Here is a 23,027-nt window from a genome sequence, read left to right as displayed (position 1 = left end):
ATATGATAAATTTATTAAAAAATAAAAAAAAAATTCATTACCCCTTAAATAAAGTATGAAATATAAATTTAAAGTATATTTTAGAAACACAATACGAATTTATATAAATTTAGATAGAGTAGGAATGAAAAATTTCTCTAATATAAATTGCATAACTGTAAAATATAAGTCTTGCGTCACTTTCTAGAGACATATTCTAGTTTCATTACAGCAGATAATCTTTCTTGAAGAAGTTATTTTACAAAATTGTTCCGCTATTCAGAATGAATGGGTTTCATGTTAAATGTACGGATACTTAGCTTTGTGATAGTGAAAAGAGATGGAAAAGTTTTTTTTAGTCCTTCATCTTATTGTGAACTGCCTTAATTTTCAAGACGAATGGACTTTACTTTTTTTTTTATCCTGAATTGATCTAAAAATTTTCTTTCCTTTTCTCTAAAAAAATATATATTTTTTCCTTAAATTTATCTCTTTTCAATTATTTTGAAGTAAAGTATTAAATATTATATACTTTTACTGAACTAGTAAATAGCTGTTAATACAAATTAAATTATTTATAAACTTTTGTTAATACTTTATAATCTCAATTAAATTTCTAGAAATTAAAATGCTAATTTATATAATTTATAATATAAAAGTCAATTTTTGAATATTTTATATTATTTATTAATAATTATTTTGATTTATAAAAGCTCTAAACAAAGTTAAAGATTAGAAGATAACTTGAGATAATGAATTTATAAATTTACTGATATGAGTGGACTGTAATGTTGTATGTTTTAATATTATTTTATGCACATACATTGTACGAAAGTGTACCGAATAACATATTTGTTAATAACATTTCTCTGTTAAAATACAATTTTTAATCGAATGCTTTTGAGTAAGCAACAGCAGGGAAGGAGCAGAGAGAGAGTAAATGAATAAAGGCTACTTTCCATATTAACAGTAAACTAACATAGAAACGGAAACAGAAAAATAACTTGTTTCCGTTTCCTTTCATTTTCTGTTTAATTCTATTCTCACAATAACAGAATATCGCGAGTATAATTAAGTGGATTGTAGCACGTAGTCTCCAATTAAGATTGACGTCTTTATATTGTTTGTTTATTCTATAGAAAAAATAATATTTCCTGACCTCTTATAAAAACAATTCCAATATATTATATTAATTAAATTTTTTTTAAATTACAGAATTTTTTCGCGTTATTTCAATTCAAACATTTTCCCCTGAAAGGTGTTAGATAGATGACCGGCACGACTCTATTGTTAAAGGAAAAGTATGATTTACAGGGGAAAACCACTACTAATTTGAGATGGAGAGCATATATTTTAAATTAAATAAATAATTAAAAATTGCAGCCCGACATTGTGACGATGTCACAATAAATAATAGCTTGTCTGTTATTAATTTTATTTCAGATTTTCTTAATTTTTATTTTAAAATTCTATTTGAAAAATATACATTATATTTTTTTTATGATTTTATTTACCTACATTTTGCATTTCCTGGCTACACGAATATATAAATCTTATTATAAGGAATATATAAAGTATTTGCATTTATAAATAAGATTAATAATGATAATTTTGCCATTCAAAAAAGTCATTCTTGAATAAATGTTAATAACAAACTAAAATTCGAGTTTTAATGGAATTATTTATTTATTCTTTCCAATAAATTAGTCAGTTATAGACATAAGTTGTTTCAAGTAAATAGCGTTGATTGAAGGATATATATATATATATTTTTTTTTATTTACATCAAATCCAATAAGTTAAACCGTTTCTCACTTGGCACGACACTTGTAAATAATGTCAAATATTTCAATTTAAGCTTCTCAATAAGTAAATGTGATACATGGCGTATCATCTACCACTGTAATGGATAAGTGTGCCACTTCTCCTCAATGATAAGCTCAGATTTATAACGTTCAATCACAATGTGTACACAGATTTTATTGTTTCAGTCTTATCATCATTTCTTTTCCGAATGAAAACTTAAAGAGGGACTCGATATTTTTTGCTTAAATTTCTGCAGTACAAAATTTCTTGATGGAATTCGATCAGCTTTAAGTGCTTAACATTTATTTTCAGTCACTGTCATATCCTTTTTCATACGTTCTTTGCGTCGATGAGACAATTTAAAATTTAAAAAATAAATAGAAATACGATACGAATAGCTGAAATTATGGCAATTCATTATCTCTCTTTTTCTCATCTTCAATGATGCTCCAAAAATCATAATTATAAATATACATACGACTTCTGTACTATTAATGTTCCACATAGAGTTAGAAGCATTACCTCATAATTAAAATTTTTATCATGTAATGAATTAATGAGTTAATCGTATTAGTATGCGATTAATATCACAAGCACTATAGACGGATTTATGAATGATACTGTAAAGTTATCTTGTCGCACATAGTTGCACGTTAGAATTTCTCAGAAATATGTGCGAGTTCATTGGATCATTGAAAATTATTGGAGAGCTATCAGATAGTTGAGTAGATAAAAGCACTAACATGGTAGTTGGTCTGTGATTCATACAATCACACCAACGTCGCGTGGAGTTTCTTGATCTAACACGTGTCTAACACCTAAAGAGGGTCCATTTTCTCAAAAATGTCCTGAAGATAGGAACCCCTTAGAAGATCGTCCGTGTTTCATTGCCTTATCCCATTGATTCGATCCTGTTTCATTGTGAGTTATCCCTTCCTTATCAGTTAACAGTTTCCATTATAAGTCTGTCCGAACCATTTACTGACCAAAGAGTAGATCATGTTTTGAAGAACGTACAGTACATAATATCTAACTAATAATATTTATATTACCAAGAAATCTATTTTAATGACACTTTTAATAATTAATAAGAATGTTAATCTTCATATATTCCGAATATACAAATTAATCCGGAAAAATATTCATTAAATGTAAAATAAAATTAAAAATATACGAGTAATTACTTATTATGTATTTTATAATTAATTAATTTTATGTTTATCTATTTTAATAAGCGACTAAAGATTTTTTCCTGTATTATCAGCAATAATTAACTATATTATCTATTATTATAAGAATTAATATCATCGATTTAATTAATATTAAAAACATTTAAAGATGTTTTTTTAAAGAAAAATATCACTGAGTTCCTATTGCGTTGTTTAATTATTCAAACGATCATTAAATGCTTAATTATTAATAATCCTTAATCATTATANTGAAAAAAAAAAAACCGAATTCATCTAAAACAATAGTAACAGTGTTATATAATACAATAGAATGATATATTATAAAAGTTAATAATTCAAAAACTTTAGTTTAAATTGTCTAAATTGCTATGCATTATAATTTCTTATAAAGCATAGCAATTAAGATAATTCTTCAATTGATGGATAGAACTATTTTTAGGAATATTATCTCCATTAAGTGAATAATATAACTAGGTCATTACATTATTGATAATTACATATAATTTTGTTAGAAATTGTAGTTTAGAAGGCCTAAAAAAAATGCTGTTAATGATGTTTTACTATTAAATTTCAATCTAAGTATTAAAAATATATATATACAACAAAAAATTTTTTCTACTAATCAATTGGAAAAGTAAATTTTTGAATTTCTGAAGGAGGGGGAGGGGAAAAAATATATTTTTGCCGGACACAAATCAATGGATTATGAAAAAAAGAATATATATTTTTTTCTTTTTTTGAGAGGGAATAAAGGTAGGCCGTCCAATTAGCCTTGTAGTAGAATCGATTGGTTATGCGAGAGAGCGAATGAGGCCCGTCGTCCCCGGGGGAGAAGCGAGCGGCCAATGTTAAACCCTCGTCATTAAATACGCATTATTGGCAACCATTGAGGTCTGTGTCCTTCTGTCTCTATCGGCAAATGATTGGTTGAAACGTTCCTCCCTCGGTACTATACTTTTTTCATCTCTGCTCGAAACAATATGTTGAAGTCAAAGTTGAAATAATAGTGCAAGTGTTTAGTCGCTACATCTTTCTTTAAAGATGATGATAATTTACTTCCACTTTAAAAAAAAAAAAAAAAAAAGAAACATTTTGAACACCGTAACATTTAGTATATTTTTTCAAAAATTCAAATGCTTCTGCATTTTTATTTACGATAAATATTTATTTAACTGCTCTGTCGTAAGCTATTATTTTTTCTGTTTCGGCAAGTTTCCGTTTTGAACAGGTTTTAATATTTCTTTTCTATTTTTAAACTGCTCCAGAGAAATGGCGCATAATCACGGTTATTTTTAAACTAAAATCACTTCTACATAGGTATAAAATGTTATTGCAGTAGTAGATTTAATCCAAAGTGATTCCAAGTATTCGAATACAAGAATCGAAACTACTCTCTTCAAAAACAGTTTAAATTGTTCTCGAAAACTAATGTAAAATATTCGCATATTGGAAAATTTCTCTGCTGTGATCCTTGGACTTAAAGATAACGAACAATTCAATTCGAGAACCTAGAAAGAATTCTATCACTAATCGAATGACAGTAATATAGAGATCAAGTTATTTTATGATCTGACTTCTCGGGAAGTTTTAATGTCTAGTTAATTATTAAATACAATTTTTCTAATAATCAAACATTTTAATCAATTTGTTTTCGAATACTCTGTACTAGTTAGTTACTAACTACTCCATATGAGGCAAATTAGTAATACTGTGTTACCTTATTCTCGTTGTTCTCAAATAATTATCGTACATTTGTTGCTTGTTTTCGATTCACAAAAGTTCCTGCTTTTGGTTAAGTTGAAGTTCTAACAAAGACTGACATTAACAAAGACCGTATGTCCGTATGTCCCCTCGTCACGTGACCTTCGCTTTGAAAACGTTCGAAATCATTCTCTGAATACAGTTAGTCATGCCATGTGTGGAGGCAATTTTACTTATTTTACCTTTTCCTTACAAAAAAAAAATTCTGTTTCTAAGTTTTTTCTGTTTAGGCAGGTTTTCGTTTTATTCAGCTTACGTTTTAGACAGGTTTTACTGTATACATTTCTCCTCTTACTTGTTAGTTTTAAAATATTTTGATGCTTCGGACTTAAGAATATAATTTGTCTTCTAATTTGGACTTCTGCCATTATATCAAAAATAATAGTTTCGAATATTCTTTACTAAAGAAATTAATTAATTCAAATCTAATTAATCTGAATATTAAATTAACATAATAATTTATATTAATTATTTTTAACTTCATTAGTGAGAAATATCAATTATCATGTCATTTTTCTTTATATTATTTTGAATGTAATTTGAAACATTCCTCATAATTAGTATATTAATATATCAATTAGTAATCAAAGTAATTAGTATATTAATTATCATATAAATAGTGTATTAATTGGGAATATTTTGTTTAACATTATCAGCTTTAAAAGTTTGAAAATTTTAATTAATTATTCATGTTTAATAAGAAATTTGCATTGTAAATGAATATACGATTTTTCCCCTTCAGATGAATAAACAAATTATTAAACTTTATTTTAAATTAATATTATTCGTTGAAGATAAATTTTTATAAACTATAACAAGACTATCGAAAAATGAAACTATAATATATTGTCGCCAGTTTCATATTTAATTAATTATAGGCGTATGTCCTTAATTTATCTGCTTAACCTTCACGATATCATAAAACTTTTATAGGATTTATTTATGTGAATATTCAATATAATGGCATTCATAAAATTAGATAATTATATATAGACTTATATATTTTTATAAAAGATTTTATTCTTGAGGGTAAGATCTTGGGGTAACATTTGGAATTTTGTTTTTTAGAACATCAAAATACCAGTTTTTATTTTTTAAAAAGACTAATTTTGATAGATTTTCTTTTATTAGAGAGATTTATTTATACGTTATTAATATTTAGGCTATAGCTGAAAGAAATTTTAACAATGTAAAGAATACCATCAAAATTGTCGTTTCCTGAGTCTCTCGCTAACATCTAATATAATTGATGGCAGTGAAGAAGAAAATTCAAGGTCGAATCTATGTATCGACAACTTGTTGCAAAGATCATTTATTAGTAGCTTCTGGTGTTATTCACTAGAAAACTTGGTGACTTCTGGAAATAAGAATTCACTCTGTTTACGAAATACTAAAGATTGATGTGCAAGTTATTAATCATTAACGTGGAATTACAATTATCATCTCATTATTCTTTTATGTTTTCTTCCACCTTGTTTATCTGAAATAGCGTGAAATAATTGACAAAATTTCTATATTTTATGTAATAATAAACATGGAAATAAATACAGACGAGTTGTTCAATAAATAAATTTTAATATAACAACAGTAAAAATACTAATTCGTTGATTTTTTTTGTATACGTTGTTTTAAAACTCGATGGTAAAGATTTGCTCTGTTTAAAATATAGCAATATAGATTTTGTTTTTCTTTTGAGAATTTTATTTAGGCCAAAATCTTTCTTTGTGAATTTTAAAATACTCAATTTGAATAGAAATTGCTTAATTGAGAGCTATTCACTGTTGCTTTATTGCTACGAAGAATCCATACTTTATTCTATGATATTCTTGAATAAATTAATATTATAGATCGCTACAGAGTTGAAAATTTTGTGTGAAGTTCATAAAGACGAAGAAATGTTATATAAAGCCGATCATATTATCGTCATCGGAGATAAATTAAGAACCGATCGTCAAAAAGATCTTCAAGTATATCTTCCCGATGATGTTGTGTCCCTGGATAATATTAATCAAGTATTTATTTTTTAAATTGCTATTAAAAATACTTGAATCTATATATTTAAAAAATAACAAATTAATGAGTAACTATTGTGATTTAGGCAAGCGTACTAGAATTATTAAAAAATCGATTTTTAAAAGATCAGATTTACACGTATATCGGAGAAATGTTAATTTTTGTTAATCCATATAAAATNGAGAACAATAAAAACACTACACTCAACAAGCCACCAATAAAACTCAACTGCCTAACCTATAACCAAAGTCTCCTTTTAATTTGTTTTTTTAAAAAAGCGCTTGACAAACTTGCCCCGCATGCCGAAGTTGCCCCGGTCTCCCCTATATTTATAAATACATTTCTTATAAAAAGACATATTTGGTAGTCATAATTTATAATAATTTAGATATAAAACAATAAATATATTAATAACAAGCGTATTTTGCAAATATTTCTATGATATTTTATTTTATTGAATTAGCGTATTTATGAATTCATGATTCGTAGCTATATCATTGGGCAAACACAAATATATTAGATTTTTAAAAAACATTGAATTTAAATATTTGCTAGGTAAACATGATTACTCTATGTATTAGAAGACTGTCATAGTAAAGATTATTTGCATAGTTTTTAAAATATAAGTTTAAACTGCTTATAATTAAAATGTTTTTCAAGCATGTTATGATATCATTTAAATATTATTGATAAGACGAGTACATTTTTTATTACTATCACTATTTTATCAATATGCGATCTAACCGAATAAGGAATACTTTTTGTATCTAGATATCAGTGGATTTTCTATCAACGAAAATTATACATATTTCATTTATTATATAGTCATTGCAAAATAATGAATATTTAATCGTTCTACAGTTATAATATTAATTAGGATTGGATTGTTTAATGGGGAAAATAAACGCAACACATGAGTGTTCTGCAAATGGGGAAGCCTTCCGGGAAGGCTTTCTATGGGAAACTGGCCCGTGTTTAGATGTTAGAGACGTGAAGAAAACTGGGAAAAACCGTATGTGACCAGAGACGCCAGTGTTCAGTAGTTTTATCCTTCTGCCACTGGCGGACACTAATTATAACTAAATTTGATAAGAAAATAAGATTTTTTACACATTTTAAACTATTCAATATTTCAATTAATTGGATATTCAATCAAAAATATTTGCTGTTTTTCTAAATTCAAATAATTATTATTAATTAAACACAAATACAAAATTATGGAGCATCATTTATTTATTTTATCTGTAATACAAAATGCTATATATAACAATGAAGCCAGGCAAGGAAATTCGTCTACCAATGAAAAACAAACACATAATAAAAATGAACAGATAAAATCGATGCATTTGTTTAGATACAAACGTTTATTGCATGTATTTTTGTATGCAATAAAATTTAAACATAAAAATTCCTTAATTTGGATAATTGATCGGAATGTTCTATTGGTAAAGATCTTTGTACGATGGACGATCTTGAAAAAGGGCAATGCAATAAACCGGAAGAATACGGGTAAAAATTCGGCTAACAGGAAAAAGAAATTATAATAAAACAATGCATAATTAAATAAAACAATGTATAATTAAATAAATAACTTACTATTTAATTGAACATATATTGAATAAATTATATTGAATTTAATGTTACAACTGACCATTGAATGTCTTATTAAAATAAGAATTTCCTTATAAATTGTATATGCCATTTCTTTTTGATCGCACAGTTGAATGAGAAACTTGAAAATTAATTGTTTATTTTGTATTTAATTACCTAGCTGAATTTAATTACGATAGCAATATTTTAATGTATTATAATAATAATTACAGACAATTTTTCAAAGTACTGTAAAATTGTACAAACTCCTGTTGATAATACCAACTATTCATAGTGGTTAATTTATTAAATGATTGTGAATTGCATAAATTATATTTATATATTAAAATATTTCTTAACGAATTTAAGCATAAGATAAATATGAAAAACTATGAATAATAATAAATTTTATGAGATATCAAGACATGTTTGGAAAAATATTATACAGCTGTTGATTATTAAGGAATCTTTAAATATGTGAAGTGCAAATTATACTGTATTTCTGTAAAAGTAAATATAAGGTACAATTAATATTCATAATATTTAACGAATATTTTTAGATGTTTAACAGTATATTTCGATTTTCGTCCGTATTCCATCGAATTATTGGATCATCCGTTCATCACTCAGCTTCCAAAAAATGATTCACACGTAAGTATTGCTAATAAAAACTATTGTTTAAAAATATATTACACTTATAGCTTTACAGTGGAATTTTATTTTTTATATTGTCACTTTTTCTTTTTAAAAATAGAATTCATCTTAGTTATAAAGTATTTCAATAATACACTATTCTTTATTTTGTCAACTTTTACTTTTCTGGCTATTATGTATACATAACAAGAGAAAGTACTGTAATCGTATTAAATTTGATCCTCAGAGATTTTTGCAAATCTCCATGTTTTGAGACCTCCTTAACCAAAAAATGTCAAAAAACGAAAACAAAAAATTCCATGGATATGTATGTACTGTACAGTACGTTTGTATGTATGTATGTATGTATGTGTGTGTGTGCGTGTGTGTGTGTGTGTGTGTGTTAATGTCTATTTTGTGTAATATCTCAGGATGGTGTAATGATTAAAAATCGAAATTCGGCATGGTAGCTTGTGTGTAAGGGTCGTTGACGCTATTAAATTTTAGTTAAAGGTCAAGGGGCGGAAAGATAGAAAGGAGTTATGTATCATATCTTAAGAGTGATCGGACTTATAGAGATTTTACTCATTATTAGCATTTACAATTTGTTTTTATAAAACTCATCTCTACCCTAAAAATTAAGCGTTTTGCCATTTTATAATAATTGATAGTACAGTATTAAAAGTTTTTTTAATAATAAAATCTCATAATAGATGGTGCCACAAACAATTTTACATATCTTCACGTTAGGGATCTCATCTCATTATTTATTACTAATATTTTTGTTCTATATCTGTATCTATAAAGTGTTTCTAAAGTAATTGGGCCGAGAACCTCAAAATTGCTTAAAACTACGAGAACCTCAAAATTGTATAAACTGTTGGATGCATAATAATTGGTTCCCACTGTGATCCACTGTGTGAAATCAGATGATGAGATGTCTACTGCTGAGGGAGATATGGTCTAGATTTGGTCTACATCTGGTCTAGATTTTCACAAATTTAAATGGAGATGACATCTGGTTTATATTTTCACAAATTCAAATGGATATTTGGGGAGACTGAAGAAATCCCGGACACTTGGTAAAGCCGGATATGAAATATTTTAAAAATATAAGGTTGACAACACTGTTATGTCGCGTCATGATTCTAATCAGCCACATAGTATTGACATGTATTGTTACGCTCGCGAGTTTTCGTCCATGTTTTGTGCAGTTGAAAACTTGTAAAATCAGCCAAAAAATCAACTTGTTTTTGGAAGATTTTTTATTTCAGGAAATGTTTATAATAAGTATCAGAGGAATACCGGACAATGCATAGTTGTGTACTTTTTTTTATATTTTTGGGGGAAAAACAAGTTAGATTTTTCGTCCTATGTCGTATGTAGCCAAAGATTGGATAGCAATTAATATAAAAAGTTCTAAGTTTAAGTGACGGGACTCATAATACAGATTTAAAAAATCCAGCAACGAGTTGTGTAACTTTTCCTACAACATTTACGTGTGGTGCCATCTATTAGGATATTTTCTTTTAAAAACTTTTTATATTTTTAATTATTATAAAATGGCAAAAAGTTTAATTTTGAGGTAGAGTTTTATAAAGAATTGCAAATGCTAATAACGAGTAAAATCTTCATTAAGTCTGACTCTACTCGAGATATGACACGCGACATCCCTACATCGCCCCGTCCCCTCTACCTTTAATTACCAAAATTTAATAGCATCAATCTACCTAATATACAAACATTCCTGCAAAGTTTCAAAAATTTTCAACAAAAATCACAGGAGTTATTAACCTTCAAATTGGATAAACAAAATCGTGCTAGTAGTAACTTAGAATGTGTAGTATTCAGGAAAAAAGTTGACTTTTAAGCAAATTTAATATATTTTTAAATATAGGCTCTATATTTGTATTTTAAAAGATCATTTCAATGAAAAATATTAAAGAAGCACTTTTTACTCATAGTATTTTATATACTCAGTCGATGTTCCTGCTACAATTAAATCATTAAACTTATAAAAAAAAAATAATATTTCAAAGAGTGGTAAAAGGTTTATCATGTCTTAAAAGAATTAATATGAACAGAAGAAATAAACAGGTTTGAAAACGAACCGTTCTAAATGTACGTGAAAAGTTTTAGCAAAATTAAATTTAAAAAAAAAACATATATTTCGAGTAATATGAAAAATTTACTTTGTCGGCATGAGATCAATAATGAAGAACAGCTTTAAAAAATGACTGGAGTTTTTAATTCAATACAAATAGTATGGAAAGTTTTCAAAAGATGCGAAGTAATGAGAGAATCGTGTATTAGAATAAGCAAAAAAAAAAAAAAAAAAAGAAACATTTTGAACACCGTAACATTTAGTATATTTTTTCAAAAATTCAAATGCTTCTGCATTTTTATTTACGATAAATATTTATTTAACTGCTCTGTCGTAAGCTATTATTTTTTCTGTTTCGGCAAGTTTCCGTTTTGAACAGGTTTTAATATTTCTTTTCTATTTTTAAACTGCTCCAGAGAAATGGCGCATAATCACGGTTATTTTTAAACTAAAATCACTTCTACATAGGTATAAAATGTTATTGCAGTAGTAGATTTAATCCAAAGTGATTCCAAGTATTCGAATACAAGAATCGAAACTACTCTCTTCAAAAACAGTTTAAATTGTTCTCGAAAACTAATGTAAAATATTCGCATATTGGAAAATTTCTCTGCTGTGATCCTTGGACTTAAAGATAACGAACAATTCAATTCGAGAACCTAGAAAGAATTCTATCACTAATCGAATGACAGTAATATAGAGATCAAGTTATTTTATGATCTGACTTCTCGGGAAGTTTTAATGTCTAGTTAATTATTAAATACAATTTTTCTAATAATCAAACATTTTAATCAATTTGTTTTCGAATACTCTGTACTAGTTAGTTACTAACTACTCCATATGAGGCAAATTAGTAATACTGTGTTACCTTATTCTCGTTGTTCTCAAATAATTATCGTACATTTGTTGCTTGTTTTCGATTCACAAAAGTTCCTGCTTTTGGTTAAGTTGAAGTTCTAACAAAGACTGACATTAACAAAGACCGTATGTCCGTATGTCCCCTCGTCACGTGACCTTCGCTTTGAAAACGTTCGAAATCATTCTCTGAATACAGTTAGTCATGCCATGTGTGGAGGCAATTTTACTTATTTTACCTTTTCCTTACAAAAAAAAAATTCTGTTTCTAAGTTTTTTCTGTTTAGGCAGGTTTTCGTTTTATTCAGCTTACGTTTTAGACAGGTTTTACTGTATACATTTCTCCTCTTACTTGTTAGTTTTAAAATATTTTGATGCTTCGGACTTAAGAATATAATTTGTCTTCTAATTTGGACTTCTGCCATTATATCAAAAATAATAGTTTCGAATATTCTTTACTAAAGAAATTAATTAATTCAAATCTAATTAATCTGAATATTAAATTAACATAATAATTTATATTAATTATTTTTAACTTCATTAGTGAGAAATATCAATTATCATGTCATTTTTCTTTATATTATTTTGAATGTAATTTGAAACATTCCTCATAATTAGTATATTAATATATCAATTAGTAATCAAAGTAATTAGTATATTAATTATCATATAAATAGTGTATTAATTGGGAATATTTTGTTTAACATTATCAGCTTTAAAAGTTTGAAAATTTTAATTAATTATTCATGTTTAATAAGAAATTTGCATTGTAAATGAATATACGATTTTTCCCCTTCAGATGAATAAACAAATTATTAAACTTTATTTTAAATTAATATTATTCGTTGAAGATAAATTTTTATAAACTATAACAAGACTATCGAAAAATGAAACTATAATATATTGTCGCCAGTTTCATATTTAATTAATTATAGGCGTATGTCCTTAATTTATCTGCTTAACCTTCACGATATCATAAAACTTTTATAGGATTTATTTATGTGAATATTCAATATAATGGCATTCATAAAATTAGATAATTATATATAGACTTATATATTTTTATAAAAGATTTTATTCTTGAGGGTAAGATCTTGGGGTAACATTTGGAATTTTGTTTTTTAGAACATCAAAATACCAGTTTTTATTTTTTAAAAAGACTAATTTTGATAGATTTTCTTTTATTAGAGAGATTTATTTATACGTTATTAATATTTAGGCTATAGCTGAAAGAAATTTTAACAATGTAAAGAATACCATCAAAATTGTCGTTTCCTGAGTCTCTCGCTAACATCTAATATAATTGATGGCAGTGAAGAAGAAAATTCAAGGTCGAATCTATGTATCGACAACTTGTTGCAAAGATCATTTATTAGTAGCTTCTGGTGTTATTCACTAGAAAACTTGGTGACTTCTGGAAATAAGAATTCACTCTGTTTACGAAATACTAAAGATTGATGTGCAAGTTATTAATCATTAACGTGGAATTACAATTATCATCTCATTATTCTTTTATGTTTTCTTCCACCTTGTTTATCTGAAATAGCGTGAAATAATTGACAAAATTTCTATATTTTATGTAATAATAAACATGGAAATAAATACAGACGAGTTGTTCAATAAATAAATTTTAATATAACAACAGTAAAAATACTAATTCGTTGATTTTTTTTGTATACGTTGTTTTAAAACTCGATGGTAAAGATTTGCTCTGTTTAAAATATAGCAATATAGATTTTGTTTTTCTTTTGAGAATTTTATTTAGGCCAAAATCTTTCTTTGTGAATTTTAAAATACTCAATTTGAATAGAAATTGCTTAATTGAGAGCTATTCACTGTTGCTTTATTGCTACGAAGAATCCATACTTTATTCTATGATATTCTTGAATAAATTAATATTATAGATCGCTACAGAGTTGAAAATTTTGTGTGAAGTTCATAAAGACGAAGAAATGTTATATAAAGCCGATCATATTATCGTCATCGGAGATAAATTAAGAACCGATAGTCAAAAAGATCTTCAAGTATATCTTCCCGATGATGTTGTGTCCCTGGATAATATTAATCAAGTATTTATTTTTTAAATTGCTATTAAAAATACTTGAATCTATATATTTAAAAAATAACAAATTAATGAGTAACTATTGTGATTTAGGCAAGCGTACTAGAATTATTAAAAAATCGATTTTTAAAAGATCAGATTTACACGTATATCGGAGAAATGTTAATTTTTGTTAATCCATATAAAATGAATGAAATTTATGATGATGAGGTAAGTAAAATCGCTTAGTTTACTTCAAAAATAGTTATCGGAATTAATAACGGTTTAAAATTTCTCCAGATTTATCACAAGAAATACCAGGAAAAAGCATTTATCGATAATTCTCCTCATCTCTACGCAATGGCAGATCAAACGTATCAAGATTTGCTGCACCATAAAAAATTACAGGCACTGCTTTAAAATTTTCTTTATTATTTTTAAAAGTTATTATTGTCTTAAAAAATTTTATCCTGCAGACCATTCTTTTGATGGGAGAATCGGAAAGTGGAAAATCAACAGCAGCTGAACAACTCTTTAATCATCTTATTTATTTAGGCTCTGTAAGTTAATTTGCTAAGCTAAACACTAATTGACTTTCTAATTAGTTAATTTTAGTAAAGCTAATGATTGATTTACATTATATTTTTAAAATATATAATAGTGCCAGTCATGGAAAACAAATTTAGTGGTGCCATCTGTCAATGAATTTTAAAATTTTATGTTAAAGTTTTAATCATTATTGAATTTTTTAAAAAGGCGGTTAAAGCTTCGGTTTATCAGTTTAAGGGACCGAGATCGAATTCGGGCGAGTCGCCTAGGAATTTTTTATGGCTGTAAGTTCCGGATATGTGGGACCATCCGGTCACAGTCACACCATTGTGGGAATTCAGAACCCATAAAAGGCCCTTATTTGTGGGGTTTTTATAAGTCATAGGGGCTTCTAGACTTCCCCAAATAAATTTTAGATATTATAATAAATTTTCATCAGAGATATTTATTAATTTCTTTGGAAACTTAACTTTCAGAACACAAAAAGTGGTATAAATGATAAATTGCTTCAAATCTTCCCAATAATGAAAGCATTTGGATGCTGTACAACACCTTCGAACGATTCGTATAGATTCTCTTTACATTTAGAAATGACGTTTAGCAATATGGGAAAAGTAACGTCAGGTAAATAATTGAATATATTATTATTATGTTAAAAAATATAGTTAATAATAAATTATTTTTAATTTTAATTTTTATACAGCCATTTTGTCTCCTTACCTTTTGGAAACTGAAATCGTTGTCTGTTGTAAGAGGTACAATTTATATTATGTGATTTTTCAAAGCAAATAATGATAAAATCATTGCGTCAATTCACCGAGAATACATTTTTTATAGGAATTATAGCAATTATCATATATTTTATTACGTATACGAAGGCTTAAAACACGAAGGAAAGTTACAACAATACGGCTTAAGCGAAGATGCCGTAAAACACAGATATTTAAATACATCATTTCCAGTAAATTCTTTGCAAATGTATGAAAAATTGAAGGAAAGTCTTAAAATATTAACATTCACGGACGAGGTGGGTAAATTTATCAAAAGACAAAAGACGAATAACGTTTTTAAATTTTTATACGATTTTTATGAATATTTTAAAGGATATCCTGATGATTGTTGATTGTATAGCAGCCATTATTCTGATAGGAGATATAGAATTTATGCAAGTTGGAAATGTAATTAAAGTTAGCAATAAACCGATTTTAGAAAATAGTAAGTTTATTACTACTCGTGTTTTTCTTTAATTCTCTATAGTTTTGACAATTTTATACACATTTTTTGTTATATTTTATATAAATATTCAAAATTAACATTTAAAAAGTACTCGTAGGCGTACATATAAAGAAATAAACCAGTTTAAAATTTGTAAGAATAGCATAAATAAATGAATTTAATTCTTTAATTATATATTATCCTTTTGATCTATACTATTATTATTATTTAATTATAATAATTGATGTTGATTTAATACAGTTGCCGATTTTCTTGGCATTAAAGCCTATCATTTGAGAAGAATAGTTACGTGTCAGGATGTCAGTGGAAATTTAAATTCTACTATAGAAATGTCTGAGCGTTGTAGAGACTCTTTGGCTAAATTAATTTACTCTAGACTATTTGACTGGGTTATTAATGAGATTAATAAGAAATTATCGTTTTGTAGAATGATATAGTAAGTCGTTTTCGATCTATTCTTTAAATTTGGATTATTTAAATTTTACGAAATTTTTCTTTATTAATGTATTTTTAGTGGAGACGTTTATTCTATTGCCATTATAGACTTTTTTGGACTGGAAAATCAAGATTCGAACGAGTCTCAGCAATTGTGGCACAATTTATGTTTCGAACAAGTTAATTATTTTTATAAGAAATATACTTTTACCTGGGAACAGGTAAGCGTGTATATTATCTATTCTTAAATCAATATTTTTGCTATAGATTATAAATAACTAGTTATATAAGTTGTAATTTTAATATATTTATAGGAAGAATGTAAAGAAGAAGAAGTCACTTTGCCATATATTCAAGTAAACGATGGTAGAGAAGTTTTAGATACTTTTCTATCACGAACCGATGGATTATTACAAGCTTTGCATATTGCGTGCCGTCACGGAAGTACCTGTAAAGGTTTTTGAAATTAAATAAATATTACGAAATGTTGGTAATAGGATATATTCTGTAAATATTCATTTGACATTTTTAACAGATCGCTTGATTGATATCCTTAGTTCGGTTCAGAAAGAACACATGCGGATCGAAGATGACTATAAAATTCTCGTTAATCATACAAATGAAAAAATTACTTACGATTTGAAAGAATTAATTAAATGTTCGAAATGCCTATCTGAAGAAGTTATCAGTACTTTAGCATCGTCTAGAATGACGTTAATTAAGAACATGTTTTCGTCTCCTTTGACTAAAACAGGTAGTCGCAAGTTAAAAGAAAAATTTATTTTTTTAACAAGTATATGTTTATGTTTTCATCAATTTTATAACTTCATAATTTAAATTATGAAGCCACTTTAGCGTCTTAATTACATAAAATTAAATGGCTGCGATTATCTTTTTAAGGTCAGTTAAAAGATGCGATGTTAGACGAACAGAAACGGCTCGCTGGAAAAAAATGCAGAACGGTTAGTTCCTTCTTCATCAAGGTCTTTTTTTAAAATGTACTTTAGCATTATTTTCTTTCATCTTTCTTTTTTGTATTCTGTCAAGTTGACTTATTTTTTCATTGTAGGCTATCTAAAAATTATATTAATGATCTTTACTGTTATCGAATCTGAAAGGAGTGACAAATAGTACTGTATAATATGATGCATTTTTTTTTATTTAGGGTTTAATGTCTATTGGTTGTATCAGCCAAGAAAAACTAGCTTTAGCATCATCAGTATTAATTGTGCGCCAGAATTTATCGGTCATGATGAAACATTTAGTAGAAGGCGATCCTCATTTTATTTTCTGCCTACGTTCAAATAAAAATGGTGCAGAAAATTGCTTCGAAGAAACGAAAGTTTCGAAACAATTAGACATGTTCAACATTAACGATTTAGGTCGTCTAAGAATGAGAGGTTTCTCTCATAGAATATCTTTCGAAGACTTTTTAAAAAGGTATGCTGCGATGTTACATTATTAAATAATTATTTTATGAATAACTCAATAAATGAATGAATGCTTTAGATATCAATACCTAGCCTTCGATTTTAACGAAACTGTCGATGTAACTGCAAATAATTGCAAACTGTGCCTTCTCCGTCTCAAGCTGGACGGATGGCATATTGGCAAGTCGAAGGTAATCAATTTGATAAATATATTAAGGGGCACGTTATTATAGTTACGTTGAATAATTATTTGATAAACCTTTGGTAGGTTTTCTTAAAATATTATCACGTTCAATATTTATCCCGGCTCTATGAGAACGAAATACGTAAAATTATCAAAGTGCAAGCAGCAATGAGAAGATTTCTGACTGTCTGTAAACATCATCTAAGAATGGAGAAAAAATCTTATATCGAAAAGAAGGAGGAATGTGATCGGAATGAAACCAAAGAAGAAAATAATGAAGACGAGAAAAATGAAACACAAATCAAAGATGAAAAAGAAGAAACTGTCGAAAAAGTCAAAGGTTTTTCTCAATCTTAAAAAAATCTATTAGAAATTCCTGTAAGAAAAAAGAATTAAATTGTTGCAAATAATTATTATCTGATTTATAAAATAGAATTTATTGTATGAAATGGCAAATAGTAAATTAAATATTTATTATACAACATATTATTTATTAGTAAAAATATATTTCAGTAACTCTATAAATTTATTGCTAATTAGAAGATGCAGTTGATCATAAAGCAGCTCGAATTATTCAATATTACTACAAAAGATGGAGATTAAAATCTATTTTTCAAGTTCTTCAAAATTATAGAATGGCTAAAGCAACGTACTTGGTGCAATTTTGCCAGCAGGTAACCTGTTACATTACAAATAATCGTCTGTATTAAATTTATATATTATTGATCGAAATTAATTGTCGTATGNTAATTCAATACGAAATTATAGAATTTAAAAATCAAATTCAACAAACAAAGATAAGAAATGATACAGTAAAATAAAAAATGAATTTACCAAACTAAGACTAGAAAATGAATTTACTCAATATAAATCGGATTCTATGACAAAAACTATGAATAATAATAAATTTTATGAGATATCAAGACATGTTTGGAAAAATATTATACAGCTGTTGATTATTAAGGAATCTTTAAATATGTGAAGTGCAAATTATACTGTATTTCTGTAAAAGTAAATATAAGGTACAATTAATATTCATAATATTTAACGAATATTTTTAGATGTTTAACAGTATATTTCGATTTTCGTCCGTATTCCATCGAATTATTGGATCATCCGTTCATCACTCAGCTTCCAAAAAATGATTCACACGTAAGTATTGCTAATAAAAACTATTGTTTAAAAATATATTACACTTATAGCTTTACAGTGGAATTTTATTTTTTATATTGTCACTTTTTCTTTTTAAAAATAGAATTCATCTTAGTTTTAAAGTATTTCAATAATACACTATTCTTTATTTTGTCAACTTTTACTTTTCTGGCTATTATGTATACATAACAAGAGAAAGTACTGTAATCGTATTAAATTTGATCCTCAGAGATTTTTGCAAATCTCCATGTTTTGAGACCTCCTTAACCAAAAAATGTCAAAAAACGAAAACAAAAAATTCCATGGATATGTATGTACTGCACAGTACGTTTGTATGTATGTATGTATGTATGTGTGTGTGTGCGTGTGTGTGTGTGTGTGTGTGTTAATGTCTATTTTGTGTAATATCTCAGGATGGTGTAATGATTAAAAATCGAAATTCGGCATGGTAGCTTGTGTGTAAGGGTCGTTGACGCTATTAAATTTTAGTTAAAGGTCAAGGGGCGGAAAGATAGAAAGGAGTTATGTATCATATCTTAAGAGTGATCGGACTTATAGAGATTTTACTCATTATTAGCATTTACAATTTGTTTTTATAAAACTCATCTCTACCCTAAAAATTAAGCGTTTTGCCATTTTATAATAATTGATAGTACAGTATTAAAAGTTTTTTTAATAATAAAATCTCATAATAGATGGTGCCACAAACAATTTTACATATCTTCACGTTAGGGATCTCATCTCATTATTTATTACTAATATTTTTGTTCTATATCTGTATCTATAAAGTGTTTCTAAAGTAATTGGGCCGAGAACCTCAAAATTGCTTAAAACTACGAGAACCTCAAAATTGTATAAACTGTTGGATGCATAATAATTGGTTCCCACTGTGATCCACTGTGTGAAATCAGATGATGAGATGTCTACTGCTGAGGGAGATATGGTCTAGATTTGGTCTACATCTGGTCTAGATTTTCACAAATTTAAATGGAGATGACATCTGGTTTATATTTTCACAAATTCAAATGGATATTTGGGGAGACTGAAGAAATCCCGGACACTTGGTAAAGCCGGATATGAAATATTTTAAAAATATAAGGTTGACAACACTGTTATGTCGCGTCATGATTCTAATCAGCCACATAGTATTGACATGTATTGTTACGCTCGCGAGTTTTCGTCCATGTTTTGTGCAGTTGAAAACTTGTAAAATCAGCCAAAAAATCAACTTGTTTTTGGAAGATTTTTTATTTCAGGAAATGTTTATAATAAGTATCAGAGGAATACCGGACAATGCATAGTTGTGTACTTTTTTTTATATTTTTGGGGGAAAAACAAGTTAGATTTTTCGTCCTATGTCGTATGTAGCCAAAGATTGGATAGCAATTAATATAAAAAGTTCTAAGTTTAAGTGACGGGACTCATAATACAGATTTAAAAAATCCAGCAACGAGTTGTGTAACTTTTCCTACAACATTTACGTGTGGTGCCATCTATTAGGATATTTTCTTTTAAAAACTTTTTATATTTTTAATTATTATAAAATGGCAAAAAGTTTAATTTTGAGGTAGAGTTTTATAAAGAATTGCAAATGCTAATAACGAGTAAAATCTTCATTAAGTCTGACTCTACTCGAGATATGACACGCGACATCCCTACATCGCCCCGTCCCCTCTACCTTTAATTACCAAAATTTAATAGCATCAATCTACCTAATATACAAACATTCCTGCAAAGTTTCAAAAATTTTCAACAAAAATCACAGGAGTTATTAACCTTCAAATTGGATAAACAAAATCGTGCTAGTAGTAACTTAGAATGTGTAGTATTCAGGAAAAAAGTTGACTTTTAAGCAAATTTAATATATTTTTAAATATAGGCTCTATATTTGTATTTTAAAAGATCATTTCAATGAAAAATATTAAAGAAGCACTTTTTACTCATAGTATTTTATATACTCAGTCGATGTTCCTGCTACAATTAAATCATTAAACTTATAAAAAAAAAATAATATTTCAAAGAGTGGTAAAAGGTTTATCATGTCTTAAAAGAATTAATATGAACAGAAGAAATAAACAGGTTTGAAAACGAACCGTTCTAAATGTACGTGAAAAGTTTTAGCAAAATTAAATTTAAAAAAAAAACATATATTTCGAGTAATATGAAAAATTTACTTTGTCGGCATGAGATCAATAATGAAGAACAGCTTTAAAAAATGACTGGAGTTTTTAATTCAATACAAATAGTATGGAAAGTTTTCAAAAGATGCGAAGTAATGAGAGAATCGTGTATTAGAATAAGCAAAAAAAAAAAAAAAAAAAAAAAAAAAAAAAAAAAAAAAAAAAAAAAAAAAAAAAAAAAAAAAAAAAAAAAAAAAAAAAAAAAAAAAAAAAAAAAAAAAAAAAAAAAAAAAAAAAAAAAAAAAAAAAAAAAAAAAAAAAAAAAAAAAAAAAAAAAAAAAAAAAAAAAAAAAAAAAAAAAAAAAAAAAAAAAAAAAAAAAAAAAAAAAAAAAAAAAAAAAAAAAAAAAAAAAAAAAAAAAAAAAAAAAAAAAAAAAAAAAAAAAAAAAAAAAAAAAAAAAAAAAAAAAAAAAAAAAAAAAAAAAAAAAAAAAAAAAAAAAAAAAAAAAAAAAAAAAAAAAAAAAAAAAAAAAAAAAAAAAAAAAAAAAAAAAAAAAAAAAAAAAAAAAAAAAAAAAAAAAAAAAAAAAAAAAAAAAAAAAAAAAAAAAAAAAAAAAAAAAAAAAAAAAAAAAAAAAAAAAAAAAAAAAAAAAAAAAAAAAAAAAAAAAAAAAAAAAAAAAAAAAAAAAAAAAAAAAAAAAAAAAAAAAAAAAAAAAAAAAAAAAAAAAAAAAAAAAAAAAAAAAAAAAAAAAAAAAAAAAAAAAAAAAAAAAAAAAAAAAAAAAAAAAAAAAAAAAAAAAAAAAAAAAAAAAAAAAAAAAAAAAAAAAAAAAAAAAAAAAAAAAAAAAAAAAAAAAAAAAAAAAAAAAAAAAAAAAAAAAAAAAAAAAAAAAAAAAAAAAAAAAAAAAAAAAAAAAAAAAAAAAAAAAAAAAAAAAAAAAAAAAAAAAAAAAAAAAAAAAAAAAAAAAAAAAAAAAAAAAAAAAAAAAAAAAAAAAAAAAAAAAAAAAAAAAAAAAAAAAAAAAAAAAAAAAAAAAAAAAAAAAAAAAAAAAAAAAAAAAAAAAAAAAAAAAAAAAAAAAAAAAAAAAAAAAAAAAAAAAAAAAAAAAAAAAAAAAAAAAAAAAAAAAAAAAAAAAAAAAAAAAAAAAAAAAAAAAAAAAAAAAAAAAAAAAAAAAAAAAAAAAAAAAAAAAAAAAAAAAAAAAAAAAAAAAAAAAAAAAAAAAAAAAAAAAAAAAAAAAAAAAAAAAAAAAAAAAAAAAAAAAAAAAAAAAAAAAAAAAAAAAAAAAAAAAAAAAAAAAAAAAAAAAAAAAAAAAAAAAAAAAAAAAAAAAAAAAAAAAAAAAAAAAAAAAAAAAAAAAAAAAAAAAAAAAAAAAAAAAAAAAAAAAAAAAAAAAAAAAAAAAAAAAAAAAAAAAAAAAAAAAAAAAAAAAAAAAAAAAAAAAAAAAAAAAAAAAAAAAAAAAAAAAAAAAAAAAAAAAAAAAAAAAAAAAAAAAAAAAAAAAAAAAAAAAAAAAAAAAAAAAAAAAAAAAAAAAAAAAAAAAAAAAAAAAAAAAAAAAAAAAAAAAAAAAAAAAAAAAAAAAAAAAAAAAAAAAAAAAAAAAAAAAAAAAAAAAAAAAAAAAAAAAAAAAAAAAAAAAAAAAAAAAAAAAAAAAAAAAAAAAAAAAAAAAAAAAAAAAAAAAAAAAAAAAAAAAAAAAAAAAAAAAAAAAAAAAAAAAAAAAAAAAAAAAAAAAAAAAAAAAAAAAAAAAAAAAAAAAAAAAAAAAAAAAAAAAAAAAAAAAAAAAAAAAAAAAAAAAAAAAAAAAAAAAAAAAAAAAAAAAAAAAAAAAAAAAAAAAAAAAAAAAAAAAAAAAAAAAAAAAAAAAAAAAAAAAAAAAAAAAAAAAAAAAAAAAAAAAAAAAAAAAAAAAAAAAAAAAAAAAAAAAAAAAAAAAAAAAAAAAAAAA

General features: G+C 25.0%; 1 protein-coding gene across 1 annotated transcript in view; it reads left to right on the top strand.

Annotated features, from left to right (window-relative positions):
* The window catches only part of LOC111621434 (neither inactivation nor afterpotential protein C-like), an 83,008-nt gene extending 64,492 nt beyond the window's left edge, over positions 1 to 18,516 (top strand). Inside the window, exons 13-30 of the mRNA XM_023363578.1 lie at positions 8,900 to 8,990; positions 13,836 to 14,000; positions 14,087 to 14,203; positions 14,273 to 14,380; positions 14,449 to 14,532; positions 14,998 to 15,145; positions 15,225 to 15,276; positions 15,359 to 15,548; positions 15,625 to 15,736; positions 15,998 to 16,193; positions 16,272 to 16,413; positions 16,507 to 16,648; positions 16,728 to 16,946; positions 17,093 to 17,154; positions 17,358 to 17,632; positions 17,702 to 17,813; positions 17,891 to 18,146; positions 18,347 to 18,516. Of these exons, the coding sequence (XP_023219346.1) occupies positions 8,900 to 8,990; positions 13,836 to 14,000; positions 14,087 to 14,203; positions 14,273 to 14,380; positions 14,449 to 14,532; positions 14,998 to 15,145; positions 15,225 to 15,276; positions 15,359 to 15,548; positions 15,625 to 15,736; positions 15,998 to 16,193; positions 16,272 to 16,413; positions 16,507 to 16,648; positions 16,728 to 16,946; positions 17,093 to 17,154; positions 17,358 to 17,632; positions 17,702 to 17,813; positions 17,891 to 18,146; positions 18,347 to 18,516 (2,641 nt within the window). The remainder of the gene's footprint in view (positions 1 to 8,899; positions 8,991 to 13,835; positions 14,001 to 14,086; positions 14,204 to 14,272; positions 14,381 to 14,448; positions 14,533 to 14,997; positions 15,146 to 15,224; positions 15,277 to 15,358; positions 15,549 to 15,624; positions 15,737 to 15,997; positions 16,194 to 16,271; positions 16,414 to 16,506; positions 16,649 to 16,727; positions 16,947 to 17,092; positions 17,155 to 17,357; positions 17,633 to 17,701; positions 17,814 to 17,890; positions 18,147 to 18,346) is intronic.
* The last annotated feature ends 4,511 nt before the right edge of the window (positions 18,517 to 23,027 follow it).

The sequence above is a fragment of the Centruroides sculpturatus genome, unplaced genomic scaffold (assembly GCF_000671375.1).
Source record: "Centruroides sculpturatus isolate CEXI.00-Female unplaced genomic scaffold, Cexi_2.0 scaffold270, whole genome shotgun sequence".
NCBI classification, from domain to species: domain Eukaryota; kingdom Metazoa; phylum Arthropoda; class Arachnida; order Scorpiones; family Buthidae; genus Centruroides; species Centruroides sculpturatus.
This window is presented reverse-complemented; position numbering and strand designations above follow the sequence as displayed.